This window comes from Nilaparvata lugens, chromosome 8 (genome assembly GCF_014356525.2).
Source record: "Nilaparvata lugens isolate BPH chromosome 8, ASM1435652v1, whole genome shotgun sequence".
NCBI classification, from domain to species: Eukaryota; Metazoa; Arthropoda; class Insecta; order Hemiptera; family Delphacidae; genus Nilaparvata; species Nilaparvata lugens.
The window spans coordinates 21,884,932-21,912,012 of record NC_052511.1 but is presented as its reverse complement, the minus strand read 5'-3'; the positions used below and the strand labels follow the sequence as shown (position 1 = coordinate 21,912,012).

General features: G+C 34.3%; 2 protein-coding genes across 3 annotated transcripts in view; both read left to right on the top strand.

Moving 5' to 3' along the window:
• Positions 1-22,114, top strand: part of LOC111058859 (collagen alpha-1(I) chain-like) — a 44,924-nt gene extending 22,810 nt beyond the window's left edge. For both annotated transcript variants that reach the window (XM_039434252.1, XM_039434251.1), the window contains 16 exons: positions 1,016-1,177; positions 6,000-6,197; positions 6,458-6,511; positions 7,124-7,214; positions 9,401-9,661; positions 12,415-12,548; positions 13,715-13,984; positions 15,297-15,512; positions 16,298-16,387; positions 16,887-17,012; positions 17,247-17,319; positions 17,949-18,127; positions 18,848-19,040; positions 19,710-19,882; positions 20,031-20,252; positions 21,234-22,114. In XM_039434252.1, coding sequence (XP_039290186.1) covers positions 1,016-1,177; positions 6,000-6,197; positions 6,458-6,511; positions 7,124-7,214; positions 9,401-9,661; positions 12,415-12,548; positions 13,715-13,984; positions 15,297-15,512; positions 16,298-16,387; positions 16,887-17,012; positions 17,247-17,319; positions 17,949-18,127; positions 18,848-19,040; positions 19,710-19,882; positions 20,031-20,252; positions 21,234-21,380 — 2,589 coding nt within the window. In that variant the 3' untranslated portion in view covers positions 21,381-22,114. The remainder of the gene's footprint in view (positions 1-1,015; positions 1,178-5,999; positions 6,198-6,457; positions 6,512-7,123; positions 7,215-9,400; positions 9,662-12,414; positions 12,549-13,714; positions 13,985-15,296; positions 15,513-16,297; positions 16,388-16,886; positions 17,013-17,246; positions 17,320-17,948; positions 18,128-18,847; positions 19,041-19,709; positions 19,883-20,030; positions 20,253-21,233) is intronic.
• LOC120352657 lies at positions 1,842-4,167 on the top strand. Its single transcript, XM_039434253.1, has 2 exons — positions 1,842-3,729; positions 3,801-4,167. The coding sequence occupies exons 1-2, from the start codon at positions 2,224-2,226 to the stop codon at positions 3,819-3,821; spliced, it is 1,527 nt and encodes a 508-aa protein (XP_039290187.1). The 5' UTR covers positions 1,842-2,223; the 3' UTR covers positions 3,822-4,167.
• Positions 22,115-27,081: the final 4,967 nt, after the last annotated feature.

The following is a 27,081-nucleotide window of genomic DNA, read 5'->3' as shown; positions in this document are numbered from 1 at the left end:
TTAATATAATCACTTGTAGAACGTTATTCTAAAATAATATAATTATATTCAGTGATAATTGATTTTGTTGTGATTCAAATTATTGATAAATTTAATCGATCATAAATAAGCTATAATACTCACTGTTTCACTTTTTTCATTCCCCGGCTATTCCAATGTATAATTTGCTGAGTTTTAGAGATCTAGAGTGAAGTCTAGTGACAGAATTTGGATAATTTCTTTGTGAAAACAATAAGCACATATGAACACGAAGTATTCATGTGTAGGTAAATCACAAAAACCTGAACCAACTGTAGTCTTGCGTACTATTATATTGTTCTATCTTATAATGTATATTTTTTCTAATCAATTAATTTGATTTGATAAAACACTGTACCAACATGCACTATTTGAGAAAAGTCATCATTATTCTAGAAATCATCATATGCAAATGAGAATAGCCAATTTGAAAATACATCACTTTGTAATATTGAGTGAAGAGTTGCTTTCGAGAAATCGTCTGATTCAAATGAGAGTTGAGTGTCAAGTTGATTCAGAATGAGAAAAAAGTCAACCGATTGTCGCTAGCTCAACTTCAACCTAACGTCTGGTAGTAGGCCTACTGATATTTTTTTATTCAATAGCAATAACTCACATGGTATTTAGTTCTATCAATTACAATATGATTATGATTATGCGTTTTTGTCTTTGTTGAATTAATAAATATCTGTTTTATACTATATATATATTTTAAATTACAATATTTTAGAAAGATAAATATTGTGGAATATTTTGTAACATATTGATTTTTACATTTGGAATTGACAATACAGATTTTATCCATTACCTTTACCTACCTACCTTGATTCTTTACAAGATTGAAATTTTACTTTATAGTGAATACAATCTAGAATCTACTACACTCTCAATGATATTGGTATATTGGCAATATATTACCATTACCTACTACACAGGTTTCACCAACTCGACTATATTATTATCATTAAATGATTTTTTATTTCTCGTTAATTCGCAGGGAGAGCCAGGTAAAGACGGCGAGCCAGGCCCCCCAGGACTTCCCGGACTTCGTGGAGACAACGGCAAGGAAGGTCTACCAGGTCCCCAGGGAATTCCGGGACCTCCAGGGTTGGACGGGGAGAGGGGAATCAACGGGCCCCCTGGATTACCGGGACCCCAGGTTAGTTCTGAAAATTATGGGTTCAATCTCTTTCTCAAAGTTTGAGTGATAATTGATTGAGCTGTGGTTTGAATTGTATAAAATCATTGTTCCAGAATGATGTAATACACTTTTGTGTTTTTGTATCCTTTTTCAAAATGTTTCAGTGATAATTAATTGATTCGTGGTTTCAAGTATTGTGCAACTATTGTCTAAGAACATAGTTAGGGTATAGGCTACATAAGTTGAAATAGATATGGTTTTTGTGTATTTTTTTCAATGTTTCAGTGATAATTAGTTGAGCTGTGGCTTAAATAATGATAATAATTGTGTAATTTTTGTTTAGAATCTCTGTATTATTGTTGAAGTGAGATAGATATGGGTTTGATATATTTTTCAACAAATTTTCCATTGGCAATTAATTGATCACTGGTTGAAATTGTAGCGTAATCAGATCTGTGAAGCTGGATGCGATAATATATTGATGGTGTAGATATAATCTACTTTCATAGTATTTTTTGGTATTTTGTTGAGCATTAAGATACTACTGTGTATTCTGTTCTGAAAAATTACTGTTCAATAAGCAATAAGATTGATTTAGATAATTGTATGATACATATTGATTCAGATTCTTCTGATTCTTCTTCTCTGATATGGAGAACAGAACAAATGAAGAGGCCAGGGGAAAAAAGATGAGGGTCCAATTTTAGTCGGTTTTGAGATAGAGGTTATTTCTTATAGACTTGATCCTGTAGAATCTGATAGTCTATCCATTTCAGGCAAGAAAGATGAGAGTACAAAGTTATTGCAGTCTGAAGTTTAGTAGGTCTGGGGAAGAAAGATGAGGGCGCCAGTGAATGTGGGAAAAACAGATGAGGGTCCAAGAGCGTCCTTGGCTGCCATATGACTACTCTGTTGCTTGTACAGCTGATTTCAGTGTTCGTTGCTGCTGTTGAGGTTATGTGTTGCCTGAAATGAAACTATTAGCATTGTGTTCTCAGTGATCTAGTGTTATTTTACTCTTAGCTTTGAAGTTCTATTAATTTGATATCATTATAGTGGTGAAAATGTCAGATGATGAAACAGTGAGTAAACCTGCTAGCTGCAAGAAACGCAAATCATTCGGTAGGATGACTGATGTTGCAAAGAAATTGTGTTTAAGTAGTCATGAGACCGGCGAAGACTGTCATTGCAAGAAACTCAAGTGTTTTGAAAGTGTTACCCCTGATATCAGAAGAACTTTAATATCAGACTTTAATCAGATTAAAACTTATGATGAACAGTCAGTGTATCTTTGTGGACTTATTGCATGCAAACCAGTTACAAGACATCGTCCCAGAAAACCAGAAAACGATGCTGACTTTCATTCCTATTCTTATACCTACAAGGTAAGAGCCTTAAAGAACAATGATCTTTGTGAAATACCTGTATGCTACAAGGTTTTTTTATCCCTTCATGGTATCACTGCTAAAAGAGTGCAGACCCTACAAGAAGCACTCAAAACTACCGGTAAGGCTCCCCTTGATAAACGTGGTAAACACGAGAACAGGCCCAACAAAATTCTTGAAGAAGTGGCTGATTCGGTTTTCGAGCACATCAAGTCATTTCAAGCAAGACAATCACACTACAGCTTAGCCAAATCCAAGAAGCTGTACTTGCCCGACGATCTAAATGTCAAAAAAATGTACAATATGTACAAGGAAAAGTTTCCAGATCACAAAGTTTCATATGAGAAATACAGAGAAATATTCAATTCGAAATTCAACATATCTTTTGGATACCCTCGCAGTGATACCTGTAGTTTTTGTGACAAAGTATCGGTTCAAATTGATGCATTAAATGACAAAATTAAAAAAACCAATCCAGATTTGAATGAGTACAAGGAGTTAAGTGTTGAATTAGAGTCCCTGCAAACAAAAAAGGAGTTACACTTACGCAAAGCAAAAACTTTCTATGATCGGAAAAGAGCTGCTAGGCAAGAAGCACAAAAGAACCCTCAAAAAGAAGCTATTGCAATGGATTTTGAAAAAAACCTCCCAGTTCCTAATATTCAAACTAATGATGTGTATTATCGTCGACAGTTATCTTTTTACATGTTCAATGTACATGTGTTGTCCACCGCAGAAGCAGTATTTTACACATATCCTGAAGTTTGTGGAAAAAAGGGGTCAGACGATGTGTCATCTGTACTTTTTGACTTTATCTTCAACCACTTAGACCCTCAAGTAGAAGAGCTCACCATTTTCTGCGACTCGTGTGGGGGGCAAAATAAAAACTACACAATTTTTCGATTAATTCACTACATTGTACATTTCATAAAAAGACTAAAATCAATAAAACTCGTGTTTCCTGTTCGGGGACATTCGTACTTAGAGTGCGACAGAAACATGGGGTTAATCAACCAAAAAACTCGAGTGGAGCTACCTAGTGAATGGAATAGTGTCGTGGAAAGTGCTAGGGCCAAACCATCACCGTTTAAGGTTGTCTCTTGTGATGATCAGAAAATTTTCAAAGCTTGGAGTAAGTTCCTTTCTGATATCTATGTTAAAAAGTGCCCTTTCAAAAGTCGCCCAGTCAGAGAACTATCAGTAGTAGAGCATCACCCTCGCTTCATTTTGCATCGAGCGTCTTTTAATGGACCGAAGTCAGAGAGTGTGGTAATTGATGCAAAACGCAAGAGACTGTCATTGAAGGAAGGACTTTTCCATCTTCCAGGGCAATTGTATTTCAGTAAACTGCCCATTTCCGCAGCAAAGTTCAAAGACTTACAGCATTTAAAAATATTTTGCTCTGGAGCTGCCCAAGAGTATTTCAATAGTCTGCCACATTATTAATTATTTTTCAAATTTATGGCCTATCCTTATATACATGAATAATATGTAATAAATTTCGACAACTTGTTTCACAAGCACATTGATTTTTTTTGGACCCTCACCTTTTCTCCCCGGAACAAAATATGGACCCTCATCTTTTTTACATACAATGTTCGGTACAAAATATGGACCCTCATCTTTTTTACATACAATGTTCGGTAGTAAGTATTGTAAAATATTAAATCAACCTAATAAATTAGTATTAAAATCCATAATGTGTAGTTGAACTAGTTAAGCAATATGTATTTTATAGCTTGGCAGTGGAGCTGTATTGATTTTTTTATTGTGCAATTAACACAGAGTCTTGAAAGTTAATATTCCATTTTTCTCAAAACGAGTTTGATTGGACATTCATCTTTTTTCCCCTGGACTCTTCAAATACCAAAGGATTGGAAGAAGGGTCTGATATGCACAATTTTTAAAAAAGGTGACAAGTTGCTTTGCGATAATTATCGAGGAATAACTTTGTTAGACATAGCTTATAAAATATTTTCACGCATCCTGGCAGTAAGAATGAGCAGTCTAGCAGAAGGCATAGTAGATGAGTATCAGTGTGGATTTCGAGCTGGCAGGGGCACAACAGACCAAATATTTACACTCAGACAAATAATGGAAAAGTTCTATGAGCACAATACCAACTTGCATATGCTGTTCATCGATTTAAAAAGCAGGCCTTTGATAGGGTGAGGAGAAGTGAGGTGCTGGATGCTCTAGAGATGTACGGGTTTCCAAGAAAACTAATAAGCCTGGTGAAATTGACCATGAATGACACAAAAGGTATGGTGCTGAGTGAAGGAAGAGTGAGTAGGGAATTCAGTATCAATGACGGCGTAAGACAAGGAGATGTACTATCGGCCTTGCTCTTCAACATAGTCCTCCAGAAAGCAATGGAATGCATTGACAAGAGAGGCAACATCACGAACAGAATGACACAAGTTTTAGCATATGCAGATGATGTTGTCATAATCTCGAGAAGCATGCGTTCGCTGGAAGAAGCATTCTTACAGATTAGAGATGAGGCTAAGGTAGCAGGTCTGGAAATAAATGAAGGAAAGACTAAGTACCTGGAAATGAGCCCTAGAGGAGTGAGAGAGCAAGAAACTGTCAAAATTGGAGAAAGAGTATTCGAAAAAGTTGAAACCTTCACGTACCTGGGCACTGAGATCAATAGCATTAACAGACTATCCTCGGAAATTAAGCGCAGGATAATGCTGGGCAATCGAGCATATTTTGCCAATAATAAATTACTAAAGTCCAAATTACTAACCAGGAACACTAAAATGAAAATATACAGGACTCTCATAAGACCGGTTGTCACATATGGTAGCGAAGCATGGACAGTACTACAAGAAGATGCTAAAGCACTGATGGTCTTTGAGAGGAAGCTGGTTAGGAGAATATATGGTCCAATGCAGGAGAATGGTGCGTGGAGAATCAGAAAGAATGCTGAAATTGAAGAAATCCTGCAAGGTAAAAATATTCTCCATTTTGTCAAGGCGAGAAGGATAGATTGGCTTGGACACGTGGAAAGAATGCCGGAGAAAAGAATGCCAAGAACGATGCTCTATGAGAAGTTGGAGGCTGTGAGAAGAAGAGGGAGACCTAGGGCACGATGGATGCAGGATGTGGAAAGAGACTTGAGAGTAATTGGAGTGAGAGGGTGGAAAGAAAAGGCAGGAGATAGAGAAGTTTGGAGGCGGATTGTGGAGGAGGCCAAAGCCCCACATAGGGCTGTAGCGCCAGGATAAGTAAGTAAGTAAGTATATTGATTCAGATACAGCAAATTTCAAATTAATAAGTCAACTTGAATTATTCTTATGACTTTTCTTGTACGTCTCTATGAAAGCATACAAACAAAGTCTATGAATATTAGTTATTTCAAATTTCACTGTACATTACAAACCTTTCTTGAAAATCAATTGCATATTAAAATTCTTTCATCCTTTTATTGGCACTGCAATTCTTACCAGGGTCTGCCAGGAATCGCAGGAACACCGGGAAATCCTGGCAAAGATGGCGAACAGGGTCCTCCAGGATTGCCAGGAGTGGCAGGATTGACTGGTCTGAGAGGCGAGAAAGGATTCACTGGAGAGAAAGGATCGCCTGGAATGGCAGGGCTTCCTGGACTGAAAGGAGAGATTGGACCAATGGGTGCTGAAGGACCTCCGGTTAGTTGATTTGAAAATATTTATAGAAATGAACTTTGAAAAGTTTGTAATCATTTTTATTCTCTCTTTTTATACTTCTTAACTCAAATTGTAGGTTTCTTCTGACTATCTTGTTAGTTTCTTCTGAAGAGTTTTTCTAACGTTATAGTGCCAATAATGAGTTACTTATTTATTTTCTTTTCATGTTTGTGTCTAAATTTATTCAAAACCACTGCATGTATCTGATGAGAATTAAAAATTATTTATTTTGTACATTATAGGGGTTACAAGGGATGAAAGGAGAACCTGGGACTTCAGGGCCGTTTGGACTTGTGGTAAGTTTGAAATTGAATCCTGCTCAGCCATTATAGAATAATTATTACGGTTTATAAAATGGTCAAAGCTTGATAATTACTTCAAAGCTCATAAAGTATATTGATTACTGATTTGAGGTTTCAAAACAATAATATGTGTCCTAGTCCACTAATTCGGTTAGTAAATAAACACGAGAGATTGAAACAATCAATCTGGATAAACTCTAGAACTAATCTTAACAATAGGAACGAGGATAAAGTTATTTCAAAAAAGACCACAGGAAACAAATGCACTCAAAGTTTTTTGACCCTTGAATGATCTGAATTATTTGTTTTGCTAATTTAAATGATATTTTACAATATTACAGTGATTAGCATTAGTTGTAGCTTGAATTTGCCTCGTTAATAACAAAAAGTATTAACAACTCACACATTTTCGCTCAATTCACCACCTACTACCTTATTCTATATTCACAACTACCTTTATTTTCTTAGTTTTTAGATTTTTTTATATTTGGGATAATGATTTGTTCTTGATTGTGCACTATTTGTTCAGAATAGTGCACCATTTGTTTTTGTTTGTTCTTCATTTGTTCAGAAATATATCTTACTATGCTTCTTTCCAAATGATAGGGTCTTCCTGGAATTCATGGACCACCAGGACCGGCTGGGGAGAAGGGTGAGAGAGGAGCTATTGGTTTGATGGGACCTGAGGGACCAACCGGTAATTATTTATCCACTATTTATTATCAATTAAATACATTTTTTATAGATTGTCATGTTTTTCTCCCTTTTAGGTACCCATAAATTTTTAACATTATGTGTATTGGATGTCATGTAAGATTTATTATATAGATAGGCTACACAATTTTCTAGATTTGAATATTATAAATGATATTGTCTTAATATAGGCTACACATTGGTCAACACTTTTTTCTAAAATGAATACAAGAGAATAGAATTAAATATTATCAAATTCATTTAGCATAATTTGATATTGAACTTCATGTAACCTGTGGGTTGTAAAAATGTTCTCCAATTTCTAAATGTTATCCACAAAACAATAACAAACAACCATAATAGAACAATAGACCGAATAAGAACAAGAGTAGGCTAAATATAAATAATAAAATGGGACGCAAGTTTGTTCGGCACACTAAAGATGACACTGCAGGTGTTGGAACATAATGTTCATTGTACAATTGAAATTTGTGATAGTTGACTACATTATATTTGTGTTTCATAATAAAATTGGAGTTGAATGTGGTACAGTTTTTCGATCATTTTTTTCTAGTTGGAGGATTATTATTAGTCCATTATTATTTGTTCATTATTATAAGTTGGGAATAACTAATAAAATGGGACGCAAGTTTTTTCGGCACACTAAAGATGGCACTGCAGGTGTTGGAACATAATGTTCATTGTACAATTGAAATTTGACTACATTATATTTGTGTTTCATAATAAAATTGGAGTTGAATGTGGTACAGTTTTTCGATCATTTTTTTCTAGTTGGAGGATTATTATTAGTCCATTATTATTTGTTCATTATTATAAGTTGGGAATAACTAATAAAATGGGACGCAAGTTTTTTCGGCACACTAAAGATGGCACTGCAGGTGTTGGAACATAATGTTCATTGTACAATTGAAATTTGACTACATTATATTTGTGTTTCATAATAAAATTGGAGTTGATCAATGTGGTACAGTTTTTCGATCATTTTTTTCTAGTTGGAGGATTATTATTAGTCCATTATTATAAGTTCAGTATATTTTACTGGTTATATACTAATTTGGTAATAATTGCTTAACATCCATATGTAGCCTACTATTTGTAAAAACCCTCAGACAGACAGTATATTCTGATAAAGTTATTCTCCGATTATTTTGAATGTGGCCAGGAAAAGGAAAACGTTTGACTCGTTCTGTTGTTTGTTTTATATTTGTTTGTGATGATTCAATATGATAAATAACGACTAATTAATTTGACGACAAGGATAGTTCGGTATTCAAACTATGTTATCAATTATTTACTCTCTTTGTAAATTTTACAGGTCATGTGGCCAGGAAAAAGATAACTACTGACTCGTTCTGTTTCTTGTTTCACATTGTGATGATTCAATAAAAATATAAATAATGACAAGGATAGAATTCAAACAATGTTATCAATATTATTTACTCTCGATGTAAATTATATAGGTCGTGCACACTTCCTTCTTATTAACCTTCTACTTGGGCTTTTTTATAAATTCTTCTTCTTGTTTGTCTTTACAACCAAGTACGGGTCACAGTCTCGCCAAATCTTCTCCTCCAAGCATTTCTGTTCAATGCAGCACGTCTCCATCCTTGCACTCCAACCTTTGCCGCATCCTGGTCAACCACATCCATCAATCTTGTCCTGGGCGACCCATCTTCCTCCTTCCATATATTTTCCCATTCATCACCATCTTGGGTGGCTATGAGTCATCAGGTGTCCTGATAGTCTGCGCACTCTCATCACTGTGACTATCTCAGCTTGTTGATACAACTGGTACAGCTCTTCATTGTGCCGACTGCGCCAGACTCCTGCTTCTTCAACACCTCCAAAGATCCTCTTCAGGACCTTCCTTTCTAAGACACCCAACATTTTCTCTTCACTCAATGTAGTTGCCCAAGTCTCACTGCCATATAAGAGTACTGGCACGATAACTGTCCTTTATAAGAGTATCTTGACGTTTATGCTCAGATTTCGATTTTAAATTTTCGAAATTCATTCTGTTTATAAATTATATAGGCCTACACTTCCTACTTATTCACTTTCTACTTGGACTACTACTGTATTTTTTAAATTAATTCAGCAGCTTTTTCTAAATTCTATTTATCACTATTTTATACGAGGTATAGAATTTTCTAATTATTATCGTTGCAGGTAAACCAGGCGAACGAGGTTTGCCAGGCTCGCCAGGTCCCGTGGGTGCCCCGGGGGAGCCAGCCGAGAGGGGCGACCAGGGGCCGCCCGGACCGCCCGGAGAGATGGGCCCCCCCGGGAGTCCCGGAGACCGGGGTCCCGTGGGCTTGGCCGGCGCGCAGGGCTTCCCCGGACTGCAGGGTCTGGTGGGGCTGCCCGGCCTCAAAGGAGACAGAGGGTTCCAGGGTGTGAAGGGGGAGGTGGGAAATCCTGGAGTTATAGGTGATATAATTTAATAATATCTTCAATCAATTTTAATCTACCACCTATCGATATCAAACAATCAATTAATCTAATAGAATATTTCATGTAGTTTTTGTGTTGTAGCAGACGATGCGAGTGTTAATTCTATTATTCTATGGTTGTAGTGAAGATATTGATGTGTGTGTGTCGAAAAATGAGGTTGATCCACTTATTGTAATCATATGTATCCATATCGACTTGAAATTGTCACAACCACGTATTCATTGAAAAGTTGTGTTAGAAGTGCTGGTTGTTGATTAACCAATTTGTGTTTTCATTTTCCATCTTTTTCACTCAACTTATTTGCTCATGTCGGGGAGAGATGCATATTCGGTCATTTTCAAAGACAAATAGTCATTCTGAGCTAAAGTATTCTAAACCCAGACATAACTTTGCTAATACGTTGTTTTTAATTCAAAAACTTTGAAGAATAATGCTAGTCCTGGAATTGATGAAATTAGCAGCGTACTTTCAAACAGATAGCTGAGTTTATATCCTTACAAATTGCTACTCATATTGTAAACACTATTTTCACTAAAGCTTCTTTTCCAAGTCATTTCAAAATTGCCAGAATTAAGCCAATATTTAAAAAAGGTGATAGGAATGATCCCTACAATTATAGGCCTATAAGTATACTTAGTAATTTAGCTAAAATAACTGAACATTTAATAAAAAAACGCTTATTTGATTATCACTAATCAAATATGATATTCTTGAGACAAATCAATTCGGTTTTCAGACAAACAAAGGTACAGAAGATTCACTAAGTCATTTTTTGAGGATAGTAATTGACAGTATGAAAAGACAATAGCTGTTTTTATTGATCTTTCGAAGGCTTTCGATACGGTTCCCCATGATAATAAATTTATTTAGAAATAGCTATTGTGTGATAGGTTGCAAACTCATTCATTGAACAATTTAAATTCATGTGAGAGTGCTGTGCGGTTATCCCCTTTTGGATTGCCTCAAGGAACAGTTTTATCCCCGCTTCTATTTCTTTTGTATGTGAATGATCTCCTCAAACTCAGCCTTAATAATGGTCAAATGGTTTCTTTTGCTGATGATAGTCATCATTTTTTCGCATGAGAGTTGGACCGATCTTTTTAAAGTTGCTGAGGATGACATGAATATAGTCAAAAAATTGTTGGACTCAAATACCCTTAGTCTTAAATATCAAAAATTAAATTCATAAATTTTGCTGCATATGCAGGTGGTCAACCAAATGCAGAATATTTAGAATGAAGCTGCATTTGAGCTGTACATAAACTCTTACCTGTGACTGCCCATCTATTGAAAATGTTAATAAAATTAAATATCTGGGTATAATAATAGACGAATATTTGAGGTGGAGTCCACAAATAACTTTCCTTTGCAATAAACTAAAATATGCAAACTATAAATTTTACAAAATTGACTACATTTTTAACTTGGAAAGTTTTAGGATGATATACTATGCTATTGTAAGTCTTTAATTCAATATGGTTTGGTTGTATGGGGGTGGAGCCTATGACACTCACCTTCTTAATTTATTTTTATTCATTATAGTACATATTAAGACAATTGAAAAAAAACCTAGGTCATATCCAAGTGAATCCCTCTTTCTTGAATTTAATGTAATGGCAATAAGGCAACTTTATTTCAAAAGACTTCTTAAACACATTGTTAAAACAAAGATACATTTATCAGAACTGATAAACTGTTTCATAACTTAAGACCTGACACATCTTTGAAATATATTTCACGATTCAAGGTTGACCTTTATAATAAGACAGATTCTGCATATGAGCACTAGATTTATAAATATCTTACTATTTGATTTTGAATTAAAAATCCGAAATAGAATGATTGATACTTGGATTAAGGAGAGGTTCTTTTTTCACTGGGAGCGGAATGGGTAATGTCAATTTGATTTGTTTTTTCTCATTCCATTTTGTTTTTCATTGTTTTTAAGCTATCTATATATTTACTCGTTGATTATTTTTAGTTTATACTCTTTTTCAAGTTATTGTTTTTCTTTATTTTTATATAAATGCTCTCACCAGCGAACATTTCTTTTGCTGGTGGCGCCTGAAAAATTCTACTATCTTAGGTTTTTATGATTAGTCAAGTTCTATTTTATGTTATTTCTTAGTTCAAGATATTGTGTTTTTGTTATACTTGACAATTTCAAATTTTTGTAATGTATGTTTTTTTCAAATAAATTTCAAATTTCAAAGTTGTCAGCATTGTAAGCTGATATAAATCAGTACCTATACTTATCAATTTATCCGATGATTCCCAAAAAATGTTGAAAGTTTGAAGTGAAGCTCTTTGTAGTGATAATGTAATAATTTAATCGGCAACTGGCTTGGTTGATTATGCTTTATCTTGAGAACTCACTCCTTAACCATACATAGGCATGTTTGTAGCCTTCTTGCGAGTATTTATTGTCATAAGGATGAATATTGTCTTAAGATGATTGTAATAATCATATTATGTTTTATCAATAATTATTTTCAGCTTAGACTATACATTATAAATTATACTTTTTTATACATTGTTTTTTTACAATAAAAAGTTTTTATTATTATTATTATATATTGCATGTTAGTTCTTTACATTGTAAACGAAGAAGAATAGAATATACATTTCAATTAATTTAACCACTTTGATCCTCAACATTTGAGCCTCAATCTTACTCCACATTTTTCCGTCTAGGTCAAGTAAATTATAATTTTTGCGATTATATTTAGGTAACCCAGGCGCCCCGGGTCTCCCCGGGCTGACAGGGGCAGTGGGAGCAAAGGGGTCACGAGGGGAGTCTGGAGCCAGGGGGGAGACAGGGATGATGGGCCCCCCTGGCAGGCCTGGAGAAACTGGACAGATTGTAAGCTTGCTATTTTTCAATACACAAGTTATGAAAGAACGCTTCAATTGTTTTCTTACTAATGCTAAGTTTCAATAAAATAAAAATGTTGGCCTGACCACTTACATAACGTTTTACATGTCCGACGAACAAATGAATTTTCTGTTCAGCTGTTTAGCGATTTTTCGGCTGCAGACCTACGTGGAAGCCTCAGCCACAATGAGTGTACAGACGTATTCGTTATACATTCAAATGCGTAGGTTACAGACATGTAAATCGTTATGTTAGTGGCCAGCCTTAGAGATAAGTAATATTGCTAGATTGATATATTGTCAGAGAAAATAATAGTACTGCATGATCTTTAAATTAACTGATCTTTTTTTACTATTTGTCCAAGTTTATATATTTTGGCTACAATTTTATTGATTAGAAGGCGAGTTATTTATTTTCAAATACTAGTGTTATTATTAACTTGAACATTCCCAATTTGCATTTTTTTAGCATCCTATAAGCTTAACTGCCTCTATAAGGAGTATAGATATTTGTCAATGATTTTATAAGTTATTGATTAATTTATCAATATCCTACCATATCTGCGCATTTCACAATGCAAAAAGAATTTCCATTAGAATAAGTAGGGCAGTTATTATTTTTTAATGTTGAAAATGAAAAATTATTAAAGAGGTTGAATTAGTGATGAGGAGCAGGTGCTGAATTTGTCATTAAATATAGCGATATATAGGAAAATGATTCTCTGAAGAGCATTATAATTGAATCATATTTATCAATAATTAATAATGTCAACATACAGTATATATTCAACTTACCAATTTACTAATGAGCTCCTCATTCATTGGTTTATTGATCAAGCTACTGCAATGTGATTGACAAAATCCTATATTTTAATATTTATATTCCAATCCTTATGATATTGTATAGTATTTATGTGATTTTGTACAAATAAATGAATCATTTTTAATGTCAACATACAGTATATATTTACGGATTAACTAATGGGCTCATTCACTCATTTATGAGTGAATTATATTTTATAGTATATGAGTTAATTTATTTATGTTAGTACTTATTCAACGTACTGTAATGTGATTAAAAAACTTCTTATATTTATATAAGCTGATATTTATTTCATGCTGTACAAATAAATGGATGATTTGTGTGTAAAACAGGGCCCAGCCGGCACCGCAGGCCCTGTAGGTACACCAGGCTCGCCGGGCCAGAAAGGAGCTGCGGGCGACACGGGACATCCAGGTCCAGCTGGACCGGAAGGCCTTCCCGGACTGCCAGGCCTGGACGGACAGAAGGGCGAGGCGGGGGCGGACGGGGTGGCCGGAAAGGCGGGTGAAGCGGGGCTGCCGGGTGCGCCAGGCGAACGCGGCTACCCCGGCCTGGTGGGGCCGCCTGGGGTGGCTGGCAATACGGGGCCACGGGGACCGCCGGTCAGTATACTTGAATGAAACTATCTGTCAAATAATTGTCGAACATACTATTATTATTTGAACTATATTTAATCTTGTTATTTTATTTTCATATAAAAAGTTATTCTTTCTTGAAATAATAATAAAAAAGGTACACTAATATAATTGAAAAAAGAAAATTAATTTTTGAAAAGAAAAGTGTACCGTAAGTTAAATGTAATAATTATTATAAGGTCCAGAAACATTTTGCAAAGCATTTAACTATATGAAGGGATGAAATTCATTAAATTAGACTATTATACTTCGAATATTGAGATCTTGAAATGTTGACATCAAATTATATATCAATTATTGCATCTCAAAATGATATGAATATAGTATGCTATTATAATCATTACCTATCTTTGTAAGTGACTATCTTAGTGAATATGTGTTGAACAGTAATGTACATAGTTATGGAACTAGGCATAGAAATAATATTAGAGTCAATTATTGTCAGTATGCAGGATCGCAAAAGAATTGGCAATACATGTCTATTAAACTTTTTAATGCTCTCCCTAATGAGATAAGAGAAATTGACTGTGAGAGTTTTAAACGTTATTTAAAGAATTTGCTGGTTGGAAAATGTTTATAATAAGGTAGACGAGTTTTTTCGAAATTCAATTTTGAAAGTTATTTGAGTAAATGTTTGTTTTTGGACTTGAGAGTGCTAGACAATTGAATTTAAAAATAAAATAGATTAAAATAATATAAATAAAATGTGATATATGTATGTGTATGTATGTGTATATATGTATATGTGTATGTGTATGTGTATTTATATTTATATATAATGTGATATTAGACTACGGTACTGTAAGCTTGAACTGACGTTGTTATGACATTTTTATGTTTTCGACAATAAATTATTTATTTAAGACATTGAAATTTGAACAAATAAAATTACCACGTTTCTTGGGAAAGGATGCTGTGTGTTATTGGCTACTTTTCTTCAACACTTGACCGGACGAATGGTGAGAGATGAGTAGACATACAATCTATTATATTATTAATATGTAAAACTTGTTAATAAAATAAAATATTAAAATGAGAATATTCATTGCTCTCACCAATTAACATACATGTAAATAATGCAAATTTCCAGGGTACACTCTGGAAAATCTATACGCAAATTAGTTATGTTGTATTTTTTTTTATAGAATACCTACCCTATAGGCTATTCATTTTCTCGAAGATACGGCCGATTTCGACTAATGTGAGCTGACATAATAGGTCGTGTTTTCTTTTCAATGCCCATTTCTCTAGCTTGACAAACAAAATGTGTTTATTACAGGGAGAACCAGGATCTCCAGGCAAACCCGGACTTGACGGAACTCCTGGCGCGGCTGGTGGCAGGGGTCCTCCCGGAGATCAGGGACCCGCCGGTGAGCCCGGACTGGAAGGACTTGCTGGTAAGCCGGGAATGCCGGGAGTCGCGGGGCGACCCGGAGATAAGGGACCCATAGGAGCACCAGGGCAACCGGGGCTAGTAGGAGCTCCTGGTATGATGGTACGCAAACTGATGAATTAGATGGATTAAATTGATCTCTGTGATTATTTCCCTTTAAATCGATGGATTATCTCCGTTCAGTAATCTAGGATAGGTGAATTCCCTTCTCCTCAAAACTTGAAGCTATCAACGCTTTACAATCAGAGAGTGTATGATTTATTCAGCACTTGGTAATTTTGATAAATTAGTACAAAATGTCTTAGAAATGTACATGATCCAAATACTACAAAATATCCGACAACGGTATCCAACAAGTTGAAACAAACATAAATTTAGCTCAGAAAAAATATGTTCCTCTTAAGAACACTTTTCCTGGGAGGTTCTGGAATTATTTGTCCCAGTTTTCCGGGAGGTTCTGGAATTATTTGTCCCAGTTTTCAGAATATTGTGGTGGAACTGAGGTCATTCTTTTCGTGGACAAAGTCGATTTTATGGAATAAAAAGATACAATTTATTCCCTCCAAACTAGAATATTGAACAATTATTGAGTATCAACAATAATCATGGTTTATAGCTAAACTTGAAAATATATTATTTTAATAATATAAAAATTGCTTCTTCTTTAAGTAGGAATCCCTCTATCATAATGATAAAGAAATATTCAAAACATAGAATCAAACACCGATAGGGAGCAATTACATTAATTTAACAAAATAAGTAACAGTCATTGATGGAACAAAACCTGAACCATGTCTGCTAGTTGTGTTTGTCACCTTTGAATTTATGGTTTATCTCCGTTCAAGTCGACAAATTAAATAAAAAAAATCATATTTTCCTGTTAACAGGGAGTTACGGGACCAAGCGGAGCTCCCGGGCTTGTTGGAGACAGAGGACCTAAAGGAGATCAAGGATTTCAAGGGATGGAAGGACCAATGGTAAGTTTTAATGGTAAAATATCCTAAGAAATCAAAAGTTATATCTGAGACCTGCACCGGAAAAATTTCGTTATCCTGTTGAGTAGGAAAAGGCTCCCAATACACTCTAAATTTTAAATTATCAATAAATAGACCTTTAGTAGACTAAAGGCTTCAACATAATACAAATAAGTTATTTCATAGCTTGTATTACTAAAGGTCCGTACAGATATACGCGCCGCGAACATGAGCAATTCACTTTTAATCAGCTGATTATATCTGTATTTTTACAGAAACGGTAAGATACATATATAAAAAGCTTGGCATCAGCTGATTAAAAGTGAATTGCTAATGTTCAAGGCGCGTGAATCTGTACGCATCTTAATAATGACTAGTGTAAGAGAGGCTCTCTCTATATGACATGAATATCATAAAGTTTTTGAAAATCAATTGTATACGGGAAGCCTGTATTGCTTTATTCAGTTCAATTGATTAATTGTAAATCATTGCTCATTTTTAGGGACCACGAGGAATCGCCGGTATGCCTGGGCCCCCTGGAACCAAGGGTGAGAGGGGAGACCTTGGCCCCAAGGGTGCCAAAGGCCACAGAGGTTTGATTGGTCTCCAGGGTTTACCAGGAATGCAGGTAAATAAGCATATTTTCATAAATATAAAATAATTGTAAAAATTCATCTGAATTATCCGATTTGAAAAAACTAATATTAGTCATTTATCGGAATTCATAATCTACACTTATTCATTCATAATCTAAGAGAATTTCATACATCAACTGTACTGAGAAAGATCAATGTAAAACAACAAGTTTTTCTTTATTTGAATTATTCATTATTCTATCAAATATGTTTGTTGATCTTTACAGGGCTTGAGAGGAGAAAAAGGAATGATGGGCTCACCTGGCATACCCGGGAAAAATGGAGAGACTGGACTTAGAGGTATCACTTCAAAAATTTTATATTTTCCTAACATATTTAAACATTCGCTCTCAACTTGGTCTTTTGTTTTGATGCGTAGTGGAGTCAAAAATACAGTTTTTATTTGGATCTACTGTTGAATCAATGTTAGTATAGCCTGTATGTATAAATGCATGTGAAATCGGGGTTTGATCAGGCAATTGCAGTGAGATAGTAAGACGACATCGAAAAGATTTCGATTACTTATTTTGATTTGCTGGATTTATAAAAATGTCTTATTCCTAATTTCTATCAACCTAGAATTCAAAAAGTCTTAAGCTGCGTTTACACCAAAGTTATTAACAAAATGTTCATTTTTCCGTCCTTAATAGATTTTATTAGATTGAACGGAACTTGACAAACACATCTGCACATCATATGTATGATAAGTTATGTTCAATCTAATAGAATCTTTATGGACGGAAAAATAAACATTTTGTTAATAACTTTGGTGTAAACGCAGCTTTACAACGATTTGTGTTGTTTGTCAATCTCATTTCTCACTTACCAACTTAATTTTCTATGTTACGGTATTTATAATAATAAGGTCAATGGCTACAATGAAAGAGTAGTATATATCATCAAGACATATGTTTTTAAATTATTTTCAGGACCCCCCGGTAAAGACGGCACACCAGGCACCCCCGGAACGGCGGGGTCTCCCGGACCCCGAGGTCTGCCAGGCGAGAAGGGCAAAGATGGCCTGCCGGGGCCTCCTGGACCCCCGGGGCCCGCAACCGCTGACAATTACTGGCAACCATTGGCCTACCTCAATCAGCCTCAAACCAAAGTGGGTTCATTTCTCAATTCAAATATTTTTCATCAGTTTACTGTATTTTGTTGATGTTCACATACGATACTGCTGAACTTATTATTAATTATTAGTATTATTTATTAATTCTTCCAAAAATATGATGGATGTAAGGCAGATGTTACTTACTAGAGTATGGTTGGGTTAAAATAGAACATGTGGAATTGATCATATCTTTTCCATTTCTTCATATATGGAGGAGTTCCATATTTCTGTGTCCTTATTCGATTTTACAGTAGATTTATAGTGACCATTTCAGTATAGATTCCCAATAATATTGGTACAGTGTAACTATTTTTGGTTCTGGTTGAAACATTTGATGCATATATGTTTTCATCCCGTTCATCCAGTGTTCTATTTGTTTCTTTTAACACACTTTCCATATATTCTCACTTGAAACACCTTTTAAATTTTTTCGCAGGTTTGAATTAAACCAAAAAAATCCTTCTCGGCTCTATGTTATACAAATAAAAAAGAATGTATGAGAAGGATCTCTTCTACAACTCAAAGTCAATACAAAAATTTACTCTACTGGTGGAAATTACAAAAGTCAAATGATATTTTGCTCTGAATTGCAGACTATTCTTAAATGTATTGTCTTTATTGTGTGTTGTAAAATAATTATTTGATTTCACGAATGCTGTGTGAAATTTCTTGTGTGTTGTAGATAAATATAATATTATAATTTTTCTGTTTCAGGGACCTGATTATTTGAGCGGAGATGAGCCTTTCGAATCGAGTAATGATGCTCTAGCAGACAAAGACAGGCGGCAGTTTGTGATACGCCAAATAAAGGCGACCTATGACAATTTGCGACGACCTGATGGTACAAAACAATCTCCGGCAAGAACCTGCAGAGATCTCCATATTGCTCATCCGCAACTACCTTCAGGTAACAAGAGTTTCGAAATGAAATCGAAAACCAAGTAGGCTATGAAACACTATATACTGTGTTGTCCATGTATTTTTTTAAAAAGTGTCCTATGTCAATGAAGCAATTTCTATTTTTATTTCTACAATTTAAAATTAATATTCAGGATAGGAGATACATGTTTGACACATTATCAGATCTGAACTACTACTGAACTGATTAACTTGAAATTATGAGTAGAACTTGAAACTGTGTATAATTTGACAACATATGTGTGTTTTTATTTAATTATGGAACGGTTCTACAATAATTCAGCTAGAATGGTTGCTATATGGATGAAAGATTGCGGGTTCGAGTCCCATCAGAATAATTGTTTTTTGAGAATTTCCGAATATTATTCTAGTAATTTACGAAATAATGAATTTTTTCTATAGTTGTCAAGTAAATTTGATAGGATAATACTTTTAATGTTCAGCATGTAACTATAAAACTATAATTCAATTGATTAGTGTTTTACTCAAACCCTATGCGAAGCACGGGTTACACCTTCTCGTAATCAATAAATTCTTATTGTGTTGTAAATTCAAATCACTTACACATTCCATAGTATAAATATATCATATAAGTCCAAATAATATTGATGAGCTATAGTACCGTACCTAATATTGAAAAAATCATGTTATTTTCTAGGTGACTATTACATAGATCCAAATGATGGTGACATTGATGATGCAATATTGGCTTGGTGTGATTTCAAAACAAAATCAACATGCATACATCCTTCACCTTCCAACACAGGTGATATCACCTTCATAGAAAAGGACCAAGACGTTTGGCTGAGTGATGTGAAGCCTGCCAAGAAGGTAATATCTCATTTTGCAAACGGTTTAGTCATTTTGTAAAATTTTGTTTATTATTATCTATTTGTATAATTATACAAAGTGTTAGTTAACTTTTATAGGTACCCATATTAATATTTATTTGTATAATTGTAAAAATGTGATGTTCCAGTTGTCGTACAAAGCGGACAGCAACCAAATAGGTTTCCTTCAGCTGCTGTCAACCAGTGCGAGCCAAAACATAACGTGCCATTGTCGCAATGCCGTGGCCTACTATGACGCAGAGCTGAAGAGTCACCGACGGGGCATCAAGCTGATGACATGGAACGATGTTGAGATTGCGCCCATGGGCAACCAGCGCTTACGCTATGACGTGGTCAGCGATGAATGTCAGGTAAAATCTGCACAATTTATGATTTTAATCTAATATATGAGCTCATTAACCACCCAGTAGGCTACTATAGTTTTGCCTACAAATATGATAGGATGTACAAATTTTGGCTCAATTGGAATTTTGGTATCAATGAAAGTTATCGGTTGCACGAAAGCTTGTTCAATTTTAATCGTGATTAAATGCCACGAGAGCCAATCAGAGAAGCCTTCTTTCCGAAAAAGCCTCAATTTTTACTTTCGTCTAGATACTGAATTGTGGACCTAGTCAGAAAGTAGGAAGATCACATTCCTTTCTGTCAGGTATTTTGCTATCCTATGGAATTGAGGAAGCTATTCAACCTCCATTCAATCTCATAAAAGACACACTCTATAGAAAATGAGCCATGTATTATATTTATTCATATAGGTACTATTACTTGATCACTTGAATGTATGAGAACAGAATGCCTAAAATAATATTCAAAGAGAGGCTGCATTCTAGAAGGAAGAGAGGAAAACCAATAATAAGGTGAGAGGATAAAGTGAGAGACAATCTTTAAAAAATGGGAAGTTGAGGAATGACAGAATGGAGAGCTGAAGTGGAGGCGTCCAAAGCTCATATTTGGCTGCAGTGCTGGAAAGAAAATGGCTTGATCATTCAAAACTATCCACACATTAGACCAGAAAATTATCACACAGCTGAAATTTCGCTGTTTTGCCTTCTATTGCTTCAATTTCTATGTAGAAGGCCCCAGGTCTTGAATCATCCCTAATATAATCATCGTAATATAATCCGTTATAGAAGTTTTTTTTTATTTCTTCTGTTGCACCTCCACATACTAGTGAATGTATCAAATTTTAGGAGAACAGTTTTGGGCTGAGCCTGCTGCTCTTCTTCTGATTAGAATATTTGCATAATTCATGTTTTCATGGATAAATTATTTTATTCAAAAGAAAACACGATTTCCTGTCTCTAATTTTATTCATTTTTGTCCATTTTCAGATGCGGAAAGATAAATGGTCCAAGACAATCCTAAAATATACAACAGATAAATGTTTCCGATTGCCTATAACGGATGTGGCTTTCCGAGATCTCAGAAAACCTGGACAACTGTTTTCACTAGAGATTGGACCTGTTTGTTTTTCATAAATTAATAGATGTACAAATATGTGGAAACATTTAGAGAGAAATTTAAAGAAAAAGAGATGAAATGAAGAAGACAATAATTAGTGACATTCAAAAAATGATGTGATGAATATTAGATAAAGTACTGATAAAGTCATGATTCTAGAATCGATTGAATTTGCCACATGTCACGAATATTCATCATAAACGATCATTTTTATTACACATATACTACCTTGATTGTGATTTTTCCCGTAATCTACCTTAATAATCAAGGTAGTATATGTGTAATAAGAATGATCGTTTATGATGAATATTCGTGACATGTGGCAAATTCAATCGATTCTAGAATCATGAGTACTTTATCTAATATTCATCACATCATTTGAATATCACTTGTATTGATAATTTTGATTCATCAATTACTATTAAATTCTAAGATCACAACAAAACTAGGGTTGTTGCTCTTGACAAAGCACTATAGGCTTCACCATGGGTTTAAAGTTTGGAAAATAGGTACCCAAAATTATTCATTTCCACAATAATTGTGCAAATGGGTTTTAGTGTGGATGTTTTGCAAAATAAGATGATATTTCATTTTTTACACAAGTTTGTAGGCTAATCTGAGTGGTGAACTCACTCAGAAAAGTAGTAACAGAGAAAACTACTATAATGCTGTATTCTGTGTTAGTTGTTACATAGATTGTAGCTTTTAACCTAGCTATTATAGTTAGTAGTGATAAACTGTTTGTTGGCACAGTATTTTTTCTATTGAACATTTATAGTATAAAACGTAATTTTTATGTTCTAGTTTCCTGTAGTGTTCTAGTTTATAATCATCTGAGGGTTCTACTGATTTTTCTTTTTATAATAGTAAAATCATAATAATTTATTTGATTTTGTCATTCAGTTTTTCCAAAGTTTTCCCCAAAACAATGATATGATAATAAATCTAATTAATCGATCGATCGATAAAGTTAAGAAACATCCCTGCAAATGTGGTGAATAAAGTTGGAAGTTGTCCTTCCCATGCTTCAGCTTCATCTGCTTCTTCTACTGGTACCATTTTTATACTACAGATGGCAGCATCTTGATTTTACTGCGCTTCCAAAACGTTTTTCATGTGAGAATTTAGAAGTACAGTATTAACCTCATTCTTTTGAGAAATAATTATTTTATGTGTCTGGTAAAAAAGTTCTCATCTTCAACATATTGAACACCTCATGCATTGCATTCCTCTGTTGGATACGGGTTTTTATTAGAAATTCATTTTATTCTAAATCTTCCATATCTCAGTTAATAAAATTATTGCAAGTTGAGATATTATTTTTAGGATCGTCTGGATTGTTATAAATATTTTTGTCAATTTTATCCTTTTGAGGTAAATATACTGCTTATAGAATTCCTAGAAGAGAAATATTAAGGAAAATGATACCTAAGCCGCAGGAAAATATTCAAGGAAAGGTGTCTCATCGAGCTTTCATATGGGTGCGGTCACTTATAATGAATTCAAATGAACTTCGTGAGTTGCTTTCTATTTAAAATTTCGAATTTCTCTGTAGGTCGATTCATAACTACAAGTAATAAAAACTGAATAAATTAGAATTTTGAGGCGAGTTTTTATAATGATTAGTTTCTCTTAGGCATATGGATATAAAATGAAATTAATAAAATAAATAATCTTCTAGTAGAGATGACAATTTTTGTATAATATTGGTTCTATTTATACAATAAATAGCTATATTTTTTCGCTTCTAATGCCAAACATAGTAGCCTAACTATTAAGTATCTTAACATTTGAGAGACCGATTCCATGCTCTACTGACCGACTCTATCGACTGTGCACATTTCTAGCTTTGAATAGGCCTATAGATAACACTGTTTGAAAAAGGTAATCATTTCAATTGAATTTACATCCCTTTCGTTAAACATGATATTGTCAATCTACATCTTAGAATGACAGTCTGACAATCAATGAATCAAGTAATCAAGGTCTATAGAAACCTTGTATTTGTAGACCTTGAAGTAATGGTAGATCAGGTATAAGTAATCAGGTAGATCTTATTAACTACCTGATACATCTCAGAAATATCATCTAGTTATCTTACGTTATCTTAAAGCTAGTATAGCCAGAGAATTTATGTAATTATAGGTGTTTCCTCATTTTATGGTTACTCTTGGCTGGTTGTTAAAACGTTCAACATGTGAACTCACTTGACAAATGAAGTGAGGACATTCCAGGTTTCAAGAGCAGGAATTATAAGGTGGAAGTCTAATCTTCAAATAACATAACGAGGCCTACTTGATGACTGACTGACTGGCATTCTTTACTTTGTCATCAAATCAACTTCATAGAAGAATAGGGTAATTTTTCCTTCTACATTCTTTCCACATTGTTGACATCTTATTATTCTCCCTCTTCCTCTTCTTCTGTCCCATATTTGTTGTGTTTTTTTTTTCATTTGAAGAATTCCTCACCTCATTTTTCATCTATATTCTTCTTTCACATTTCTATTATTTTCCATCCTTTACTCCACATTTTGTTTGGTCATCTTCCTTATTTCATTCCTTTTACTTCTCTTGTTGATGACTTCACTTTTTCTGCATCTTTAAATGTACGATCAATTTTATCACTCTTCCTTTAAATGTTACTTTTCTTCATCATCTTCTGGTTTATCACTTCATTTTGAAGTGTTTTTTATCTCCCTCTCTCTTATCAATTCATTTTTCTTCTACTTCTTTGTTCGTCTTCTCTTTTTCTTTTACTTCATCACTGTTTTGTTATAATTTCTCTAATATTCCTCTCTGATCTCCTATCCTCCTCTATTATATTGTATCTCTTGCCTGATAAATAAGCAGGCTCAAACACTGGACCACTGAACTGGATTCAATATTGGGAGCTTATCATAATATGAGCTGGAAACATTTCTATGGATTCAACTCCTGAACATAATGAACATTAAGCGGTACAAGAAGAAAGGATAGAGGCAAAAACAAAGATGAAAAATGAAGACGAAAAACAAGAACGACATTCTTCAATTCATTTGGTTGAGAGGAAGCTGATGACAATGTCAAAGTGGAAGAATACTTTAAAGAAGAAGAAGAATAAGAAACGATAATGACACAAATATTGAAAGATGAGAAGAATCAAAAAAAAGAAGAAGAACCGGAACGAAGACAATGATTAAGAGGAAGCTGAAGAAGTCGTAGTGGAAGAAGACTTCAAAGAAGAAGAAGCGATACGACACAAGTATTGAAATATAAGAAGAATCGAACTGAGGAGAAGGAACAAGAAGAAGAAAAAGAAGGAAGAAAATGGAGTGGAAGGAAGAAGAAATGATGTGTAAGGAAAATAAGGATAAGGTGAAAAAGTAAAGAGGAAGAAGCTACTGTACCAAGAAGTAAGATACTATAGAAGAAATGTAGAAGAAATTGATGAGAAAACTGACATACTATAGAAGAAACATTGTTATAATTGATGGAAAAACTGAGATACTATAGAAGAAACAAAAAAGAAATTGATGAGAAAAGAAGAAGGAGAATGTATAGCGTTGGAAGTTGCAAAAATGCTTCTCCGGTTCTTCTTTTCTTCTTCTTCATATCCTTCTTCTTCTCCTCCTTCTCTTTGGCTTCTCCCCGAACCGGTTCCACCGCAAAGGCTTCTTTCTTATTATAATATTGAGAGGCCAAGATGTTGTTTTTTACAACTATTCCCCTTGTTGGTTATAGGGGAAAAGGCTAACTGAATAATAGGCTAGCAGCTAACAGGTGAGCTTAGCCTAAATGCTGGAACATCTTTTATTGGTTTCACTGTGTGGTAGCTTGGAAAAAAGGCTACAAGTTTACAAGCTGTTGAGGGTTGAGGTAGCCTGTTAGTTTCAAGTTACACTCTTATGAAAAATAGTAGGTGTTGTGATTTTATGCGGCAATTTTGAGTAAAGTAGGTAGGCCTACTGTTCAAGTAATTATCAAATTATTCAAAATAATTTTTACAAACAATTTCTTCGAAAATCTCTTCGAATCAATTTCAAATGAGGGCTGCCTGCCTTCCTACACACATGCAACTGATCGTGTTTGTTTAATTAATTTTGAATAATTAAGGTACTAAATTACTGTAGTAGTATGAATACTGGTAGATGAATCATCAATTACAATTCTCTACTTAGTAATTACCACTAAATGCTTACAAAGTATGAAATCAAACTAAATTATTTTTCAGTAGTTTTTCATTTAGAAAAATGTTAGTTCTACTTCCCATTAATTTTAAATTGAATTAATTTTCAATACACAATCATTCGTTAAAATAATTGGGGGTCGACCTACAGACACAGCGCACAGCCCAAAACTGTTCCTCCCCAGTATTTTCATCCAATAATATTTTATTACGTAAAAATTTACAATTCTTATTTTACAATTTTATTCTTCATCAGTTCGACAGGAACTACGGTTTATACAAACTGTTTTCAACAGGTGTGATACATGGCGGTACCACATGTAGGTATATCTGATACATATTTCCATAAATAGACAGACACAAGAACATAATAAAACAACTTTGTTCAATACTATTTAGGTCGTCGAACTTGAAAGTTCTTCGGAATCCTTTTTGAGCGACAGATATGAAGTCAAGCCTGAAGACACACACACACATATACACCCAGTCTGGTCTAGTCTAGGCTTTCCCCTTCTCTAATGATAAGACGAGAAAGTCCATATAAGGCAATGTTCTCTGGCTTTGAGTCCTTATCAGTAATGCCTCTCTCATAGCTCTCAAATCTTCATTTGCTCTTTTTCTTTCTCTCACACACTCTTTCTCGCTCTCTTTCTTTATGCTAGCCCTAGTGCTTCAATATTAGCGTTGTTGATATAGTCTTCTATAGTTACTTTCACTTTTCAATAAGATAGAAATGCTCCTGGCAACTATTAAATTCTTTATTGTGAATCGTCATTATTTGGCTTTTACTTGTTTATTTTAGTTCGGATGTATCCTAGAATAGAGAAAATGTGATTGTATTGAAGTAGTAAAAGTATTCACTGAAAGTTGAAGTTCTTAGAAAGAACTTCAATAACAATATAAATAATATAACTTAATTAACAGACCTTCAGTTCTATAGGGAGAGTAATCGATTTAAAATTCTCAACTAGTCTTCCTGTGATATTGCTGGCAGATTTCAAAAAATGATATCCATTTATTCACTTGTAGAACAGAGATTTATGCTAAAAAAAATCATACGTACATGGTGAATATCAATTAGTTCAATGCTGTATAACTTGAATAGAGACGAGCAGGTTTAATCCGCGCTTCGCAAGGGCATGTGAAAGAATATAATGACTGTGGTTGGACTCGAAACCCCCAACCTTTCATCACAGTACTTTTAAGCTATTTATTCATTAAAGTCTCGCTCGCTACCCCTAGACCAATAGATGCAATCGGTAAAGTGACTACTTGATTGGGATATTATCGTTACGTAAATCGTCAACTTTGAATCACAAATAGAGAAAAATGTTTTAATTATTGAATTAGAATTACTTGATTGATAAAAATGAAGGCTTATAACCATCCTCAGTAAATTCAGAATCTACATGCAACATTTCAAGTTAATCAGTTCGTTCAGAAGTGATGATGCGTCAAAATGAATTTCCTATCCTGTACATGTTAATTTGAATCTCTAAAACCCCAATAATACAAATGAAACCCGATTTAAAGCTTTAACAGTAGTCCACA

Coding starts and splice junctions, on each gene's coding strand:
- LOC120352657 (XM_039434253.1), top strand. CDS start 2,224: ATGTCAGATGATGAAACAGTGAGTAAACCTGCTAGCTGCAAGAAACGC. Junction 3,730..3,800: donor GCCCTTTCAAAAGTCGCCCA/GTCAGAGAACTA, acceptor TAATGGACCGAA/GTCAGAGAGTGTGGTAATTG.